The sequence below is a fragment of the Brienomyrus brachyistius genome, chromosome 21 (assembly GCF_023856365.1).
Source record: "Brienomyrus brachyistius isolate T26 chromosome 21, BBRACH_0.4, whole genome shotgun sequence".
NCBI classification, from domain to species: domain Eukaryota; kingdom Metazoa; phylum Chordata; class Actinopteri; order Osteoglossiformes; family Mormyridae; genus Brienomyrus; species Brienomyrus brachyistius.
Window position 1 is genome coordinate 8,886,485 of NC_064553.1, and position 20,444 is coordinate 8,906,928.

General features: G+C 48.8%; 1 protein-coding gene across 13 annotated transcripts in view; it reads left to right on the top strand.

The window, feature by feature from the left end:
* Positions 1-20,444, top strand: part of LOC125716397 (receptor-type tyrosine-protein phosphatase S-like) — a 135,062-nt gene that overhangs the window by 98,119 nt on the left and 16,499 nt on the right. For 5 of the 13 annotated variants that reach the window (XM_048988633.1, XM_048988637.1, XM_048988638.1 and 2 more), the window contains 12 exons: positions 3,151-3,459; positions 5,516-5,721; positions 6,963-6,989; positions 7,938-8,055; positions 10,426-11,019; positions 11,913-12,007; positions 12,240-12,511; positions 12,770-12,857; positions 13,320-13,541; positions 13,661-13,818; positions 14,403-14,417; positions 14,711-14,826. In XM_048988633.1, coding sequence (XP_048844590.1) covers positions 3,151-3,459; positions 5,516-5,721; positions 6,963-6,989; positions 7,938-8,055; positions 10,426-11,019; positions 11,913-12,007; positions 12,240-12,511; positions 12,770-12,857; positions 13,320-13,541; positions 13,661-13,818; positions 14,403-14,417; positions 14,711-14,826 — 2,220 coding nt within the window. Of the gene's footprint in view, positions 1-3,150; positions 3,460-5,515; positions 5,722-6,962; positions 6,990-7,937; positions 8,056-10,425; positions 11,020-11,912; positions 12,008-12,239; positions 12,512-12,769; positions 12,858-13,319; positions 13,542-13,660; positions 13,819-14,402; positions 14,418-14,710; positions 14,827-18,273; positions 18,322-20,444 lie in introns of all 13 variants that reach the window. The other 8 variants (XM_048988644.1, XM_048988639.1, XM_048988640.1 and 5 more) reach the window with 8 other exon arrangements.

Sequence of the window (20,444 nt, forward strand, 5' to 3'; positions counted from 1 at the left end):
TGCTCACTCCGATGTATTTGAACTGAAATGGAGGTTTAAAAAAGATAACGGCCATTAGGAGTGGGAGTGAAATGGATTTTAGCCCTGATTGTCCTACTCAGCACTCTGGACTTTTACTCCTGTTGTGAATTTTGGAGCTGTGATGTTTCATCTGTTTATTGGCCCAAGATATGTTGATGATGAGCTTGTATAGAAAGCCAAGATGACGAGACTGAGCCTGGGTGGGACTGCTGTCATGGGGGCCGTAGAAAATCCATGAGGGGAATTACTGGAGTAGACACAGTGTTTGATTGGTTCCGCATCCCCAGTGTCCATTTTGATTGGTGGATCACCTTTTGTGCTGCACACCCCCTGTACATGACCTCATAGGTTATGACCAGTCACTGCCCGGATTCAGTCCTTTAACGGCAGTGGCCCCACATGACAGCAGCATGCCGGCAGACGCGTGCCACCCGTCTGAGGCGAGCAGCAGCGTTTGTTTGTGGGTTCCCCAGGCGGCCCAGGGCGTCCACGCGCACCAGAGACCCCCTAAACAGCAGGGGGAGGGGAGATGCTTGGACGGATCAGGAGGCCTGGAGATGAAGGGGGTGGGGAGGGGAGGTATGTGGGTGGAAGTCGCAGATAAGAATCCCATTCCGTGGCACTAAATTCATTTCACGCTTTGCCGATGAGCCGGTCGGGGTTTCCTCCGTCACCAAGGTTCCCTCGGCGGTAGAAGTACACAGAATCTGCGTCTTGGGCACAAGGAGCCAAAGCCCTCAATTTAAAGGAGCAGAGGTCCAATCATACTCCTTACATGGTGCCCTCTTATTTTCATTTATTTACATTCGGAGGCATTTTGGATGTAATTGGCTAGCGCCAGCTAAATGCAAATCGCCAGCCGACGCGGCCTTCGTAAGTAAGACGCAGACGGAGTTTCTGCGTGTCGGTGCTGGGTAGGACCCCATTGTGGAGCCGACTCTTAGTTGGAGTGATTATATTTGATGAGCGCCAGCCAGAAGTAGTCATTAGAAGAAAAGACTATACTTTAAGGAGCCCTCCTTGTAATTCCAGCGATGACACCCTATAGTTTTACGTTTTCTCAAAACGCCCGCAGACAGCTCCTTCGTCTTATCAGGGTATGGCGAGACGTGTGAGGAGGGGCCTTAACTGGAGACGGCTGACCGTAGATGGTCAAGACTGGACTCCAGGGCTGTCTGCTGCTGGTGGCCCAGTGCTTCTTGCTCCGACATGCAGACACACAGAATCACACAGACACGAAGCAGCCGTCCGGGCCCAAAAAGCAGGCGGCAGTGGTCACAAAAAAAAAACACACCTGCTCCGTCCTGGAGCTCTGTGTTCGCTGGAGAACGAAACAAGAGAATAAACTCTTTCAGTGAAACACTGAAATGCCCCAAATGAAAGGCAGACAGGGAAAGATAATATCACCGGCAGTCGTGCTTAAAAATGTAACAGAATGAGCAGCTGAATGGGATTCTTGGCAGCCTTTTGATGGTCCCAGACAGGGTGGGGGGGGGTCTGTCTCCCAGCGCGATCCGAGCGTCTACCCTCCGTGGGGGTGGACACCCTGGGCCCAAATGACCAGTGTGGCTCTTAGTCCTGAACAGAAGCAGTGGGCCAACCCTCTCCCACGCCACCCCCCCTACAAAAGCAAGACGCAAAAACATACTCATCTGTTCTTTAATCTGGCATGGCCCGTCCCATTCAAGGTCCAGACATGGCATGGTTGACAGTTTAATTGAGGTGGGGGCGAGGGTTTTGCCCCCCTGACTCAGGGAGTGTGTTCTCCCTGTGATCTTGGCTGCTGTTGGTAAGAAAGTCTTATGTATATGTATAAGAAGGTGGACAGGTACGTATCGACGCAGACGATGACGGTGTTGTTTGCTCGGTTGCTTTCTTATTGCATTTTATTTATCGTTTATTGCAGAAGTTATTCCCATGTTTTATGATTTCTCATGGTATCTGATCTTTCTCTGATTTTTATTATTATTTTTTTTGGGCCAGCAAACAAATTTTCTTTAACCAGCCCATGTTTTAAGTTATGTGTATTTAATCATTTGTTTTGAAGATACAGTTTTCAATACTTAATTTTTTTCAGTTTATTTGAAGCTGCAGTCTGATGTTTCCCGACGGAATGCCTCCAGTACTCATTTGATTTATTTTGCATTCTCGTATTCGCATCAAAGATTAAACGTCATAATAATGAATTGAAAATAAGTGGCAGTCAGCAATGGTTAATATTTGCAAATGGCGCATAGAACAAACAATTTTTTGCTTAGATATGAGGCTCATATGGGGGGAAAAAAAAGTCATACGAAAGTTACTTTTCCTTTGTAGATAGCTAGGATCGGTAAATTAGCAGTTTCACAGGCAAATAAGCATATCTTTTGAATTTAAGAATCTGACTAAATCGCAAAGTCAACTCCATCCACGGGCAGCCCCATGGTTAAAACCTAGGCTGTACAAGAACCCGTTCGGACTCCAGGCTTCACGGGCGCTTAGCTGGTAATGTGTTTTTTGGAAAAGCACTCTCCAGTAAAAACTCAGCAAACCATGCCCAATGACTTTTAAACAATTACAAATAAGTGGGCCCACCGTGCTTTGCCTCGTAATGAAAGGACTGGGGAAAGCTAGCGATGCTGGCTGAGATGGATCTCCACCCTAGCCAGAGGTGGATGACTGAATCCATTTCTGGGTGCTTTTCCATAAATCAATTATCAGGCCTTGGTGGGCAAGACCAGACAGGTGAGAGCCAAGCGCTTAATATTGATTTCACAGCCTGCTTGGCTTTAATTAGGTTGTCCATTCTGGGTCAATAGCCACCTTTGCTGTTTTGTCTCCCAGTAATGTTAATACGGCGTGGTGACGTGCACCTGGGTAAGGAGCGAAAAACTCGAGGCAGCCTTTTCATTATCATTATTATGAGTGCTATATCACTATTGTTTGTTTTTCAATTATTTTCCGAGTTCCTCATGCATTTGTTCTTTAAGTCCAGCTTTGTTTTTTTTGTCTTTTCGTTTTTTTTTTCGTTTTTTGTTTTGTTTGCGTTTATCATTTTCTTTATCTCTCCCATCTTTTTGTTTTTTGTTTTCACCCTTCCCCCCTCCTTTCCCTTCCTCCCCGCCCCCCCCCCCCCCCAAATCTGACCAGAGCCCTCCGCCCCCCCCCAAGACATTAAGTGCAGCAGTTCCAGCTCCACCACTTTGCTGGTAAGTTGGCGGCCTCCCCCCAAGGAGAGCCAGAATGGCGCCCTGGCCGGGTACACAGTCCGCCACCGGGTGGCGGGGGCCGAAGCTGGCGGCGAGCCCACCGAGGAGCCCCCAGTGCCCCCCGCCGAGGGACAACTCCTGCTACAGGGCTTGGAGAAGTGGACCCAGTACGAAGTCACTGTGGCCGCATTCACCAACAAGGGACCTGGACCGGAGAGCCCACCCCTGCTGTGTCGCACCGATGAGGATGGTATGTCCCACCCTGTGGCTCCTCCCATTTGAGAAGGCGAATCACTGGGTGGTATTAACACCAAACAAGTGTCAAAGACGTCTCTGTACCTGGGAAACGTGCATGGTTTTTTAATATATCATTTTCTATAAATTATATAAAAATAATAAATAATAATAATACATAAAAATAATAAATAATAATCTGCATATTTCAGTCAATAACAACCAATGATACATTACATACAGTAGTGGCAATTAGGGAGCAGGGGTGTATATAGGGTCTGGGCCACAGTGACACTTTTACCAGGTAAAAAGCTGATTGGTCCCCAGAGTACCGCCTCCCCTGTCACTTACTAATTCAAAACATGTCATTGGTTAATAGGCACTTTCACACCGAAGTTCCAGAACATGGTCCCAGTTTACAAGTCCCTGGGCTGTCTTGACCTAGAACTTTTGTAGGTCCTGGCCGCTCTTGTCGCTTTCACACTGCAAAACAGGAAGTGGAAACATTATGCTAAGTAACCATGGGAGACACAAAAACTGTTAAACTGAACATACAATTTCATACGAAACTACACCAAAACAACAAATCAATAACTCCTTTTGTTAGTTACTGGGGGGATCGATTGTGATCAAAATGCAGCACAGCCTTTCATATATATTCTTATATTTATATTTTACACCGGGGCGGCATGGTGGTGCAGTGGTTAGCACTGTTGCCTCACACCTCTGGGACCCGGGTTCGAGTCTCCGCCTGGGTCACGTGTGTGGAGTTTGCATGTTCTCCCCATGTCGTCGTGGGGTTTCCTCCGGGTACTCCGGTTTCCCCCCACAGTCCAAAAATATGCTGAGGCTAATTGGAGTTGCATGATTGCCCGTAGGTGTGCATGTGTGAGTGAATGGTGTGTGAGTGTGCCCTGTGATGGGCTGGCCCCCCATCCTGGGTTGTTCCTTGCCTCGTGCCCATTGCTTCCGGGATAGGCTCTGGACCCCCCGCGAGCCAGTAGGATAAGCGGTTTGGAAAATGGATGGATGGATATTTTACACCAGAGGAACTTTTTTCAGGAACCAAACCAGAAACTATCATTGCGTTTCCACTGTAGGAACTCAATTATAGTTCTCAGGAGGCATCAGAAAATTCAATCGATAGCTAATTTACTTTTGTTTAATATCGCTGGTACTGGTGAAACTTGGCAGCGCTTATTAGTGGAATACGTTATACCGTTTTTTAATTCTGTGAAACCCAAAGATCGATCTGCCAGCCAGATTTACTAATGAAATATATGTTGCGGGTTGTATGAATAAAATGTAAATTAAAGGCTGTGTCCCATTTTGATTCTGCCCGCTCCCCCCTAATAACTAACAAATCGCTTAACAAAACAACTCGTTCATTCTCTATTGTTTTTGGGGGTGGCAGCGTAGTTTCAAATTACGTGTGAAGTTTAACATACCAGCTTATTGTGTCTCCCATGCTGATCTAACATAAAGGTCTCAGTTCTGCTGTATGGTGTGGAAGCAGTAATAGAGCTTCAAAGTTGAGGCTCGTAACCAGAGACCAGGTTCCGAAACGTTTTCGTGAAAGTACCTATTGGTTAACGGTGAAGTTGGCTCCTCTGTATGAATTATGGGCCTAGAATCAGACCTGTTAGGGAGGTAAAAGAGATCATCCAAATTTTTGGGAACTGGTTCATCGGTACAGGGTCTAAATATGAGTATCAGGATGCTGTTCTGTTAGGAAAAACTATAGAAAAAACTGCATGCAAAGAGAGCTGATGTTCTTGTAGCACCTGGGTCGGGCCTTGTGTTTGGGTTAGGGAAGGTCTTTTAACTAAATATTTCGAGTTCCTCCACACTTTTTTTCCTTGGAAAATGTCTTGTAAGTGAGGAATTCTGTGTTTATCCAAACTATTTTGGCACCAGAAGTTGATGCTGGGTTGGTTAGCTCCAAGAGCTAAGAGTAAGGTCTGAAGTAAGGCTACGTCTGGTTTTCATGTGTCGTGTTCATGTTCAGATACATGCCTGTCCTCAGTGTCTGCATTATGTAAATGAATAACAGCCCCCTCCCGTGTCTGCAGTTCCCGGGGCGCCCCCACGCCGTGTTGAGGTGGAAGTGCTCAACTCCACAGCAGTGAAGGTGATGTGGCGCTCCCTACTGCCAGGACGGCAACACGGCCAGATCCGGGGCTACCAGGTGCACTATGTCCGTGTGGAAAATGACGACTCGCGCAGCCTGCCGCGTAGCCTCCCGCGCATCAAGGACGTCATGCTGGCTGACGCCCAGGTGAGCTCTTCCGGGTCAAAGGTTGATTCTGCCCCACCTGAATCCATAAATGACTCTCAATACCAAGAACGCAAAGATCGTACTTGTAGTCTTGGCAAGACCGGTCTTACTAGCTTGCCTTCCATGAGCAAACTTGGGGCGCAATGAATCATGGGATTGGTCTCGTTCGATGAGGTTGCAACCAATTTATCCTTGATATCTTGGATGGAGCAAGACCAACATCCGGGAATTTTTACCGTCCTCTTGTGTTCTTAATATTGAAACTGGTCTTCAGTATTGGAAGATGACATAAAATGGGTACCCTAGAACACAAGTACAGTTAAGTATTCATGTTGGGATTCACCCCATTCCTGTTAGCTTTTGATTAGGAGGATCTCCAACTTCAACCAACAGTATGTGACATCAAAACCATGACACCACTTGAAAGCTTGAAATTCCAGTGTGTAAATTCTTGTCTCTGATGACCTTGTAAAAGATCATTTTCATGTAATGAACTATGAGCGGCACAATGGATAAGTGCACAGAATGTAGAGTCACAAGGAGGGCTAATTTCATGAAGCGATTCACCAAACTTCCTGCCAAAATGAATAATGGATGCATTAAGATTCCAGCGTTCTGTTAGCAAAGCTTATATCAACAGAACCAAAGGAGAAGCGCTGTTAACATAAAGTTTTCTCTCAAGGCTGTAATTGCACCACTGCGTGCTACCTCCATTGAACGAACTTGAACAAACGAAAGTCAAAACAAAAAGGGAAAGAGTGGAACTTCCTGGGATACAAACAGTGCCTTTTCTCAGACACGATTCCTTCATGCACTCCCCTTTTTCCAGTTCCTCATGCTAAGACACACCAGCACTCTGCGAAGCCCTTTTTATCGAGCAAAGTTTTGCTCTGGCGTTTCTTGGTTTATGACTAAGCTGAGAGAGAAAAACAAACAAGACAGAATTAAGGGGAGTCTCCCGAGATGCGACACCTGTTCCGTTCCAATTTCTGCCGCCTGCTCGAATGTTTGATTAACCAATGGAAAACTTTTTCTGTCTGCAAACGAGTCCCTAGTGACCGCCGTGTCCTTTTCCTGTTCTGTCAGAATCAGTTGACCTGCTCCTGTTTCCTCCTCCTCTTCCCCCCAGTCTCTGACTTTCATAGTGCCCCTGCCACCCCCTCCACCCAGCAGTTCCTCTCATGCTGTGCTCTTCCCTTTCTTTTTCCATCGCTCCCCTATGCTTCGTTGCGGGGGTTAAGTGGGAGACGGACGAAACGGCTGAATATGTGAGTATGGAGCGTGCTCAGAGCAGCTGGCATGTGGACCAGATATTGCATCAGCCCAGTTAATTTCACCCGAGTCATTATAGTCCCGCTTGTTCTGGGTGTGGAGGTATTCTTCTGTATTTTATTGAACTAGGTCATGGCCAAGCTGCACACTGTGTATTCAACATGGGTATGTTCAGTTAGTGAGTTTTGCTAAAGGGAACCCCCATAGTGGAAATAGGCTACCCTGACTTGTGCACTACTGGGTACTTAAAGGAGAGAAAGACATGCACCGGTAGGGGATGTAGTACCTGGTCCGTGTGCCTAGCAACTGCCGTGTGTTATGTGTTGTGGTGCCGTGTGTATGGTGTGTTTGTGTGTATGCTTGCCGTGTCCCTCACAGTGTGACAGGATGGCTCATTCCACTTCGGGAGGTCTGAAGGGGGGAGCATGTGAATTGCACTGTGACCGCCTCCCCCACGGCATGCTGGGAGACCTCCTTGGCTCTCCACGGTTACATGCATGCTCAGGGGGGGGGCAGCATTCGGGTTATGCTAGGAGACACCACCCAGCGGAGCTGTCACGCTGAACCCACGTGTCCTCACGGGCTCACACTCGGCATGCCGTGAAGCTTACTGGCATGCTGTTTCTCCTATCACTGGGCAGTGCCACACCAGTGAAACATGCTCGATCCAAACTGCTCTGAAATGCTGTAACTTCTGATACTCTTGACATCCAATATATGTGCAGATGTACATATGCAATTAGTGATTCATCTTTGATTGAAACCTTTCATAATAAGCTTAAACTACTGTTTATGGTCTGTATAAACTCATCAGAGAACTGTCAGTATAACCATGGTGTAATACGGGGGGTAAATGAAAGGCTTGGTGGTAGGTCTGATAGGATGCTGGGATGTGTGATGTATTTAAACCTTAATGTTACAGCTTCTTTCTTTGTGCTGCCTAGGAGATGATCATTGGGGGTCTGCAACCCAACACCTCCTACTCCATCACCGTGGCAGCCTACACCACCAAAGGGGATGGCGCACGCAGCAAGCCCAAAGTCGTGGTGACCAAAGGAGCAGGTTTGTACCAAAAGCCACTGGTGTTATCATTATTACTAAGCTTTAGTGAGGTTATCTCCGTGGATATCTATGTCAGGTGTGTTAAAGCAGTAGTGTATTGTTACATAACACATTATTTAGTGCTTATTTATATAACATGTGAAGACCATTTTTAAAAACAAAAGTTTTTTCTTTTTGGATTGTGAAATAAGTCTCTAAGCAAATAGTAATGCAGACGTGTATGACAAATACTGGTAGAACTATACACAGGCTCTGTCATTTCTGCAAATTGCAGAGCATAGCTTTAAATAAGTCCGTGGCACCTCCATGCCTATGTAATCAAGCGTTACCACAAGCCCGCACCCATAAATCACTCGCAGTGGGATGAGGTGTCGCTGATTAGCGCAAAGGCACACCAAGTACAGGACACTGAGACATGCGGGGCGACTTCACAAGCCACCGCGCACCACCTTAGAAGCAGGGCTGGTGAAGTAAGCTCAAAGCGGATGGCCCATAGCAGCCGCACAAGAGCTTTATCTGTCCCGAATAAATTGCAGGCCTCGAGCTGTTTTGATGGGGCTCTTGTAATCCGCCTTTGAGTTCTTGGAAAGCTCAGGACTTCTGCCTCCTAATCTGAGAACGGGTCCAGCGAATATAATGCGAGGCCGTTCGGTTTCTGTGCCACTCCGGATTTCAAAGTGCCTGTAACAAGGCTGCAGTGTGACAGGTGTGCCTATCACAGGTGTCAGGGCTTCAGCGGAGAAGAGGCTGACTATCACACTCACTGGAGCAGGAACAGTGAGTGATGAGCGTGATAGGAAGCATCTCTGCTACAGCCCTCTTCCTAGTAAATTGCTCTGATATAACTTGAGCTCAGGAAATAAGAATGTATGCAATGTATGCGGGGATGTTTCATACATCTTTTATGAAGAAGCCCACTAGGTTCAATATTGTCTCACACGCCTACTGGAAGGGTCACTGTGCAATACACAGCAACAGAGCACAAAAAAAAAAGAGTTAAAAAAATGATGATGTAAAAAACTGACAGTTCCTTCCTTACCCAGTTGTTCTGCAAATTTGCCTTCAACTCCCTCAATTGGTTCAGATTAGTCCATTCCATATGAGTGTACTGGAAAGTTTTTGAAACCAGGGATTTTTTTTCCATGCAGCTAAATTAGGTGTGTGGGGAGCCATTTCAATTAAATTTGTCCTCCAATGTCAGCCAGTGCCTTCTCTTGATCGGCTGTATATTAGTCCAGTAGAAAGTGCTGTGGAGCATTTTTGGGAGTGGTTATAAAGAGCAGAGAGCCACCCTGCTCCTGTTTATATATAAGAACGTGATCCATGTGGGTGGATGTAGTGCTGCGTAAGTGCTAGGTTATTTGTGACACTATGGTGTTATCACCTTTGCTGCACCGGACTGGGCGGATGCATGAAGATAATTATCAAGCAACTGGGAAAATGGCCGACGTCCGGCCAAGAGTCCCAGACCATCCCTCAGCCTGTAACCGTGCATTCAGCACCAGTCCTTTATTCCACATCTGGTGCTTAACATGCCTCTGGCCCTGTAATTAGTGGTAGAGACAACTGGTGTGGGAATAACTGGGAAAGGTTGTTCTGTTAGCGTGTTTTGGGAGATGGCGGATTCTTCTCCCTGTCACCTTGATCGGTCTTTTTGCCTTCAGGCAAGGTAAGCGCTGTCCTCTGCTGTCCGCGCTCTCCCTGGTGGTAATATTTTTTTAAGCAGTACCACAAAGCATCGTCGGCGCATATTAGGCAGCCTCCCTTTTTTGTCTTTACCTCTTCTAGGCTTTGTTGCCGCCGCTCAAATCTTTTTAGTAGAGGGGTGTAGACTGTGTGCAGATGTTCGAAGTCCTGTTATCGACGCTAAGGATAACAGGAGCTGCTGTCCTCCAAACAGTCCACACGCCTCACCAACTTTTGTGCCATCACTGCTGGGGCCAGTCTATGCAACTGACTACAGCTTGTTTGGACGGAGGGGATCAAACGAGTAACCGAGGAAGCTGGGCTTGGATGTGCGGCGGAATGGGCGCCATGGCTTCAAGGGGGGTGAGAGTGAGCTACGGGCAGGCGCCGTTTCTGGGGCTCCATCCATCAAACGTGCAGCGCAGGTGTGAAGTGCAGCACCCCTCTGAACACTGACCATGTCTTAGAGATGTCTTGCTATGGCAAGGTTCACACACTGCAATGGAGTATCGGCGGAGGTCCTGGAACAGCCCGAGCTGTCAAGCAAAAGGCCCCCATCTAGCCACATGGTGTCCGACAGCTGCTAAAAACTGACCTGTGTGCAGTAAAAAAAAAAATCCCTTCGTAACTGGTTTTTCTTCTGTTCTTTCTTGTCTTTTTCCCGCCCCCCCTCCATGGATGCAGTCCCCGGCCAACCCTCCCTGTCAGTCAGTCAAGGGATGGGGAATATGGCGGTGGTGCGATGGCAGCCACCAAAAGTGGGCACCCCCGGCTCAGAGGTACAGGGCTACCGGCTACAGTTTGGACGCAAGGATGTGAGCCCTCTGGCTACACTGGAGTTCACGTCTCAGGAGCAGGAGTACATCATGGATAACGTGCACCGGGGTGCCACTTACGTCTTCCGGCTGTCCGCTAAGGGTCGTTCCGGCTTTGGCGAGGAGGCCTTGAGGGAACTGACCGTCCCGGAGGAGGTTCCCAAAGGCTACCCCCAGATCTCAGAGGGCTCCAACGTCACCTGCTGCTCGGTGCAGTTCTTCTGGCTTCCCCCAGTGCTGGCGGAGCGCAACGGCGTGATCACTGAGTACACCGCGGCCTTCAAGGAGGCGGGCACCTCCAGTGTCCCCCGTGAACTGACTCTCCCAGCCAGCGAGTCTAGCTACACGCTCAGTGGCCTCCAGCCCAACACAGCGTACGACGTGAAAATCCGTGCGCACACCAGTGTAGGTCCAGGGCCCTACAGCCCCACGGTCCAGTATCGTACGGTGGCCTTCGAGACAGGTAGGGATTCCTTGTTTCTTTCCCTAGGGGGAGAAAAAAAAATATGAAACCAAACCGAACTAAACCGCCACCAAAACCTCCACGAAAAATGCAACAACAAACAGCAGCAGCACTGTATGCTGGAGACACTAACTGCACTAACCTAAAGGTAACAGTCAGTCAGACCTCAGTCAGTAAAAGCTCGTTAACACGGGCGGCCCTTGGTCACGTCGGGAGGTAAGTGTTCAGGTGTCAGACACACGTGGTCCAGTCCCCGGCAGCACACTCACTTAATGCAGCCTCATACACCCCCGAATGCCAAGGTAGGCGCTCTGGATTTGTCACAACCTACTTCTCAGTTCAGTTGATTTTATTTATTTTATTTTGGATTTAATTTAAATATGTCCCACCCCTGCTCACCCCCACTACCTACCTCATGACGGCATGGCATTCCCCGACAAGCACTCCTGACGACTATAGGCATGCTCGTTCCCTGTCTGTGCACGCCCCCTGCGCCATCCCTGATGGTAGTGCCCATCCAAGCTCAGGCTAGTGCACCCCTACCTAAGCTCTGGTGAAACCTGTGTGTCCAGTTTGGATTCAGACAAGAACAATGCAGTAAGACAGAATGACAGAGAAGGTGGGCACTGCCAGAAAGGGTGGGGTGGTGGGCAGCTGTGTGCTCCATCAGTCCATGTCCGGCGGTGACGTCCTCTGTGTCTTAACTGGCTGCAGTTGCCCCCCTCACAGCAACCACCACTCCCAGCTCACTGCAGAGGGACCCCCAGGGATCGGGCCCCCCCCCGCCACTCGACGCTAACAGCCCCTCTCTCCTCTTTCCCAGCTGCCTCTCTTTCCCGGCGGGATTTATCGAGCTGCTTTCTTTTTTTCTCTACCTTCTTTTCTCCTGACAGGCGTCCCAAAAAATTTCTCGGTGAAGATGGTGACTAAGACAACGGTGCTGCTGACCTGGGAATTTCCGGAGACACGCAGCTTGTACCGCTTCACGGTGAGTGCCAAGGTGCAGGAAGGACTCTGTGTACCTCAGTGCATCATGTTCGTATGTTAGGGGGTTTGATACTAAGATTTAAAGACACCACAAAGAATTATCTTGTTTTTGTTTTCCTGCTTCATGTTTTCTTCTCACCTGGCAAGCTTCTCAGCATGAAGGAGCCATCTTCCATCTTCTTTGCAGCTTGCTTAGTTGCCTGTGTCTGGCTCGTTTGTACCATCCTTTCTAGGTGGAATACAAGATGGACGCTGACGCCAAGACAAGGAAGCTGGAAGTGGACGCCCGGCTGAGGAAGGCGCAGATCACCGGCCTGCGGCCCAACACGACCTACGACTTCAAGATCACCAGCCCGGAGGGCAACATGGGCGGCCTGCGACACCGCATCCATGCCAAGACTGCCCCCTCCATATCGGTCCGCAAGCCAGAGCTCGACCACAACCGCGACACCGATGCCAGCCTCACCATTATCTTTCCCCCACTCGAGATACGTGACTCGATCAGGTGAGCGAAGGCCTCCATCCAATGCGCCCACATCAACACGTGCTCAGACCTCCACCTTCATCACAGTGGCTTTACAGGCCAACGGTCCTCTTCACTGGTTTCTAATCGATGGTCGTAACCGTCACGTGTTTGCCCAAGGCAAGCCAGGAAAATTGTGATCGGTCAATATTGGCCAAGACAGTCAAACAGGGGTATTAGTCTTCATGAAATGAGGGAATGGCATGGAGGCTCCTTCGAGACCATGTGCTGTGCTTACAGGTACATCTACGTGGTGGTGGTGCCTCTGAAGAAGTTTAGGGGGCATACTCCACACATGAAGAGCCCTGAAGAGATGGACCTAGACGAGGTATGCATCTGGAGATGTGTCATCCTCGCTCTTTAGAGCAACTCGCAGCTTCTTCTAGAGCGGAGTGGTGGGCTTTTAGAAAGGGCCGTTTCTGTGTTAAGCTCTGGACACTTATGCAATGAGGTTTTACTTTCATTGTCATTATACAGTAGGTGGGTATTTGTCTTCCATGGATATTCTCCATTTTCTCACTCTGGAAGAGAAAGCCTGGCTATAGATGGCTATACACGAGGCCTGGCTCCAGTTTTGAATTGTTGGGCCACAGGATTATCTGGAAGGATCAGCAGTGTATTTGCCAAGCAGGGGCTCGGAGGGGATGCCAGAAAATCGGCCAGATATATTAAGTTGTACCATTCCGTTTTTCCTGAGGAGGGCCAAACTTTTGACAGGGTAGGCGAGGCTTGTGATAGGCAGTCAAAGTAAAAACCACATTTTCATTCTGCTTCCATCTCATCCCCCCAGCTGTTCAGGGATGGTCAGAAACGCAGCACGCGGGTCACGCGGCAGCGTCGGCACGCGGACCCCAACAAACCATACATCGCCGCCTGCTTCAGGCCTGCCAGCCTGCCCTCCTTCTTCACCTTGGGCGACCAGATGGAGTACAGTGGCTATGAGAACCGGCCCCTGGAGCCCGGGCAGGAGTACGTCTTCTTCCTGCTGGCGGAGCTAAACGCGACATCTGGGGTTAGTGATTCGGCAGTCAGCTGCCCGCTGTTGGCTCCCGCTGACGATGCGCACGCCATACTCTCCTTTCGTCCCAATGTTCGCTCCGGCTCACCGGGAGCATTTGTTTGGCCTTGCAGAAGATGTTCGTGGCCAGCCCCTTCACGGAATCAGCAGTCGCACCGGACATAGACCCACAGCCCATCGAGGGCGGAGACGGCCTTATTTGGGTGGTGGGACCTGTGCTGGCCGTAGTCTTCATCATCTGCATCGTCATCGCCATCCTGCTATATAAGAAGTGAGTGCATAATTTATTCCTGGGGGGGGGGGGGGGATCCTAATGTTCTGCATTGAACTGTTGATAGGCAGTTTATGAATCTAGTGTCCAATGAGTTAATCAGGGGTGCGGCGTATTAATAGGTACAGCGTGACATGCATTTCGAGTGAGGAGCTGTGGGTGTAAACGCCACGTGACGGGTTACCATTGACGGGATAATGTGTACCGTTTGGGTAGCCACTCCCTAGCCTCTTGCTGTCCCCTTGACCATGTGACCTTGGCGTAAGCAGACCGCTTGCATCGGGCAGCTGGGAGGAGGAACCTCCCCCCCCTCACATCTCTGACGCCAGGCATCTCCATAGCAGATCAGGTTTCCTTGACCTGCCCTTGCTTCTGCTCCCCTGCTGCCAGTCTAGCTCTGCCTAGATCATTCGATGTCCCTATGGACCAACACAAAAGCGCCCCCCCCACAACCACCACCATATCATCTATCCACATTGTTTATCTGCTTCCCTTTTGAATTTAAACGCTCCGTATTGATTTCCGTTTCCCTCTTTGTCCTTTTTCCTCCATTTCTGTATTTATTCCACTGCTTTCTTTGGAAGCAGCAAACCTGACAGGTAAGGCTCAATATATTTTATCACGTTTGCCCACGTGAGACAGCGGAATCCGGCGGTCAGGGGAATGTTTTATTTTTTATTTTTTTCTTGCTTTCTGTTTTTGAAGAAAGCTCATTGAGAAATGTCAGAGCGGTGTGAACGCCTGGCCCTGTGTAGCCTCGCCTTCTCTCGCGCTTTGTGCGTGTTTTCGAGAGCCCGCCGTGTTTGATTCCCATCACCGGAACCTTCTCCGTTGTCATGTTTGTGACATTTAAAGGTTAACACTTAATGTTTTTTTTTTCCTGGCCACCAAGCAGCAAACGGAAGGACTCAGAACCACGGACCAAATGTCTGCTGAACAACGCCGAAATCGTGGCACACCATCCTACTGACCCCGTGGAGATGAGGCGCATCAACTTCCAAACCCCAGGTACGTGTCGCCTCTGCTTGCCGTTTGCCACTCGCCCTCGTGCTGGGGGGGGGCACTCTTCTGCTCTGTCGTTGAGTGATGGGGAGTCCTGTGTTGCCTCGGGTGAACAGCCGGACGACGCTTCCATGACTGTGAGCGAGACCCACGTGCGGGATGCAATTATCTGCCCATCATGGGTTTTCCACCATTTACCAGCATTTCATTAGCAAACCATTTTCATAAATCAGTGCAGATGTCACCCTTCGCCTTTTGTGCGTATTCCCAGAGAGTGCCTGCTTCCATGCTGGCCGCTGAGCGCTCACTGTGGTCCTCGGTCTCGCAGCCCTGACAGGCCACCCCCAATCAAGCCTGTAATTCTGTCTTCATGCCCCTCCCCCCCTTATTTGTCCACCCTGGCTGACATCCTTTCGTCACACCCATCCGTCCCCGGCGCCCGTTCGTCTGGCCCCAATGGTTCCGGCCACGTTACGCTCCCTAGTCTTGCCGATCGGTCTCCATGGCGCCCCACTGCCCCATCCCATCAAAGGCTCTCCTTTCCCTTGACAGTGCGGGTAGGGGTGGGGGTGGGGGGGTGGGGGGCATCAGAGCTCGGCCAGCCCCAGGAGACGAGCAGCGATCTAGCAAATCGCCTGTGAGATCATGTGACCACGCTGTCAGCAGCAAGGTCTTGTTTGCGAGAAAACGAGCATGACACTTTCATCTTCTTTGCCTCTCCTTGTCCCATGGATCCTTCTCCAGCAGCCGAGAGGAACCGCGCTCAGACCCCACGCTCATCCTGCATATTAATTACCTGCAACTCCCCCCCCCCCCTTTTTTTTTTTTTAAAAAAAAAAAAAAAAAAAAAACATTTATTTCCTATAACCCCATTGAATCACGCAATGCCATTATCTGTTCACTTGGAGAATTTGATTCAAAGGGACATTTCGGTGCAATTAAACAGGGCACTGAGCGTTTGTAACATCTCCATTAGCTAATGGCAGTCATTACTTCAGGCCACCATGTTTCCGTGCACTTGGAGGAGCAGCCGTCCAATTACAGCACGTGCTGTAAATGCGCATTAAAAATCCCAGCGCTGTCGCTGTGTCCGCTGGCCCGCCTCCAGCTCCTCACCCTCCCAGCGCCCCTTCCTTCCCCGGCCCCCATGAGGGATCTGGCTCACGCCTTGACTATTGTTTCTGTCATGCCGCAGGTTCAACTTCAGTCTAGCTGGCTAATGAAGTAAGGCTGAGCGACGTCTCTTCTCTCCCGGGCTTCCTGGGTCTTTTGTCCTCCTCGTGTTGTTTTTGCTTCCCCCTCCGATTCCATCGTTCAGAGGCTCCTGGGTCGTGATGGCTGTGTCCCTCAGCCCCGGTCCTGGCTGTCAGTCTTCCACGGAGGCCGGAATCGTCACGGAACCTCTCATTTCTGAGTTTACCAGCCTTCCCGATCGCTAGTGCCGCCCGTGCCAGCTCCGCCTCTTTGCCCCATCCGTGTCGAATGCCTCTCTTAGAATGAGGATTTCTGCGCCTCCCTGTCCTTAATTAGTTATTGTCAGAGTGAAACAGGGAGGCATTCCGCGCTTCTCCGTTTACACTGTCGGCTTGTTGGGATTTGATCCGCCCGTCCTTTTTAATTAAGAATGGGCCGTTTTAACGTAATTTCCTATTTACGAGGATTTCAGGCTATGACAGCCCAGACTACACGGCCCGGGAATGAGATGCTCATTTGCCGCTCGCGGGCCAGTCTCCGGGTAACCGCGATGAGGATGTGGTCGTCCTGGGCGACAGACGGTTAAGTGTGATTTGTGTAGTTCGTGGCAGGATGAGATGTCGCTGCTAGGGATGCAGGAAGCAGAGCCCGTGCAGACGGTCCCACACGACCGAGCACCCCCCGCCCCGACACACATCCATCCACCCGAGGAGGTTTGAAACAGAAGACAACACAGGTAACAGGAAAACCGTGAGGAAAGGGAGGATGCTCTGCATTGACAAACACGGGAGCATGTCCTTCTGTCGTGAAATCAAGCCCGTTTCCTGCCTCGTGCCATCAGGCAGGCGTGACCGTGTTGGGGGGCCGCCCAGACCTTCATGTCTCCAATGGAACGAGCAATTACAGAAATGGAGCGAATTAGCCAAGTGCCGGTTAATGACTGCGGGGAGCCTCCCCAATGCCACTTCCGTCAGACAGAACAGGAAGAAGCTTCTTCTCAAGCTAAGAGCAGAGACTGTTTAGGGAAGGACGAGGATGAGCATATCCTTCATTACTGCTCTTCTCTTTATCGACCACCATTTTCTGCAGCTCCATTAAAAAAATGCATAATAAAATCTCTGATATTGCAAAGTTTATGTTATTTATTCTGAAACAAAAATACAGCCTTCCGGCCAGTGCTCTTTATGTTTTTGGCTTTTGTTTTTTTTCATTGTTTTGGTGTAACTCCTAGTTCAGATATTTTAATAGGTTTTTTTGTCCTTCTTCAAGGTGCTGGATTTAGAAAATCAGTATTCTTGTGTTTGCGTATAAATTGCATTTGTACAATAATAAACGTAGCTACACGAACCAGGCAGTCACAGGCTGTACTTTAAACTCCCAGGCAGCGAGTCCCCTGTGCTGTATGACATCCTGACACCCAGGTCTCAGGGGGCGTGTGAAGCAGCAGGCTCTGCTGAATCAATTGGAGATTACGGTGTCCTTTCCCTAGAGCAGTGTTTTGAGCTTGGGGGGGGGGGGGGAGCAGAAATGTGGACTGTCTGACAGGGAGCTGGGAAGGAAGCAAAAAAATAGACCGACTGTGGATCTCTGAGGACCAGATTGGGAAACCCTACCCTAGAGAATCTCATATGCAGTCTAAAAGAACCACAGTCCATAGCCTGATGAGGGGACTTTCTGGAACCTTCCACTACAGGGAAAAGCAGGACCATCAGTACAGAGACGGGATTGCTGTACATAATGCAGGAGAGCCTTTTCGTTGTGGCCCCCGGTGATGGACAGCAGCGAATCACTGCGTCCATTTTTCTAGATTTATTAAAGGTGAATCGTCGCCCTCCTCCTTTTCCTCCGGACGGCCTCAATCGATTTCTGACCCTCATGTCCAATTACCTCTGTCAGGCCCCACATTTGAGGGAAGAGGTTTCAATTATGTGCAAACGATGGATGCTCCTGGTTGACGATGCTGGCATGGGGGTGTCGTCCGCCAGGTGGGACGGCCCGAGCCTGTACGTAAGCGCCCCCACTTCTATTCATTCCCCAGCGGAGGGCCAGAGTAACTTAAGCTGTGAATCACTTAATGCTCCCTGCTATCAGAGGTCTGACGCTTTGAAAATCAGAATATATGTCAGGTACTCGGGCTATTTTTTTTTACTAGCTTTTCTTTAATTCTTATGTCTATTTTTGGGTATGTTACCTGTGTGCTTATAAACACTTTTTTTCCCTTTTTAAGTCAGCTGTTTTTTTTTTATTATTGTTTTACAGATTTTGGTCTCAGCAGCCCATTTAACGAAGGCGGTTTTGACTATGAAAGTTAGTCCCTTTGTGCTTAACTGCCTGCATTTTTTATATATATATATTTATATATATATTCCTCTGCATTAGGGCTGAGCATCTCTCTGTTCTGAATAACCCTCTGATACATTGAATTATTTAATGTATTGTCAGAGCAATACTAATTTCATTTTAAGTAAAGCTTTTTTGTTTGGTATTTGTGCTTTCACCAGCTTCTAGCTGCCCCTAATTGCACCGTGTAGCCTGTGTGGTCACTGACGTCCTGGGGAATGCCCCTCCCCAAACGCACCCCCCATGAACCCAAGACACACCCCGCCCCCCCCGCCCCCTGCTTCGTCCCGTCTCCTGCGCAACACAAATTGATGAAGTATTTTTTTATCTGAATGCAGAGTTGATGAGCAAAACCAATTAAAAATAGACTGCTTCTGTCATCTCAGGACTGCGAAAGAGCAGTTCTGTGAATAAATGTGCAAGAGACACAGAAAGTCGCAGGGCCATTGGGAGAGGTCAGAGTTTCCTAGGTGACCCTGCTTTGATTATGAGAGTTCTTTGATTCCTGTTCGGTTTCGGTTTCCTGTTGCTCTTCGACACGAGTGGCGAGAATTAAACGGGAAGCTGGCAAAACCAACCCCCGAGATTGCACGCGAACTCTGTATGGAGACCCACGGTGGCTCTGTAATAATGATTCATAAAATCGGTCAGGCGATGCGGCGCTCAGGGGTAACCAGACTGGGCTGTGGGGAGACGAAAGGGACGAGCTAAACGGGTGACGTGTCGGACATCAGGGTGCCGGGTGGCCTTGGAGGTGAAAGAATGAACAACGGATCAGCGCTCTGGCCAGTGGCCCTGTGATGGTGGCATTCCGAGGGACCCGAGGGAGGGGACACACCCCAGGATGGGGCCGTCTGCAGCGGCGTCCCCAGGTCATCCCAAGGAGAGGACGCTGACTCCTCTTATGTCTTGAATTTCACGCCGTGGGTGTGAATTACCGCTGGTCATGTAGAGGGAGATGAGGGAGCCTGTTCAATGGCTCGCCGCCTCCTGGCCCAACTGCCTTTTCCGAGTTCAGAGATTGGCTGATGTGAATGTTACTGGATTACAGGAACAGACCTTCCAGTGATATTATATTGCAATAGATGATATTCAATAGATAATATACAGCACTTTCCTCAAATTATAATGTGTTTTCAGAATTATCATTGTCGGCAGCACTGCTGCTTCACACCTCCAGGGGGCAGCTGTGTGCAGTTCGCATGTCACACAGGCAAAGTCACGCCAGTTAGTGACTCTGAAACGCCTGTATTGTGTGTGACTGTGCGTGTGCCATAGCATGGAGTAGCCTCTCGTCCAGGCTGCCCCCTGCGCCCTTGTCCAGTAGTTGGAACTTGGATTATCATATGGAAGGTGGGCGGATAACAATGACTGTAGCTTTAAGAAGGAATGAAAATATTTCTTTTAATTGTATTATTCCCAGATTCCCAAAGTGTCTTTGCAAGTGGTAATATATATTTCTTTTTTTTCTTTTTTTTTGGAACTTGGAAAATACTCAAAAATGGCTTTTTTTATTTGCAAAGATTATCAGTTACAGGTTAAAATATCTCAGCTACTGCAGTGTTTTGCTTCATCAGCCAACCGCTCTGTATTCCTGGACCCTGGGAAAGGCAGTTATTTAGAAGGTGTCGTGTGTTTTTTGTCTATATTTGCTTTTTTTTTTGGTATACTTTGTCGCTTTTATATCTGGCTGCTAACGTGTACTTTTTAAATCGTTTTTTAATGTTAATCCCGCTTGACAGAACACAGGAGACGGCCAGTCTAGGCCAGGTTCACATCTACAGCTCTGGCAAAGCGCTGTTGCTCGGTGTATTTTGAAAACGGTTAAATACGGTGTTGTTTGCCTTTTATTTCAGATCTATATACTTTATGCTGAAATATGCTCTGTGTGTGTGTGTGTGTGTGTGTGTGTGTGTGTGTGTATATATATATATATATATATATATATATATATATATATATATATATGATGAATCTTTATGATTTTGCTGGTACTTTTCGTTAAGCTTTCCTTGATTCACATGGAAAATGTTGATTGAAAGCAATGGTCGCCTCCATAAGAGACGAGTGGGATTTAGCAGTAGGATTTT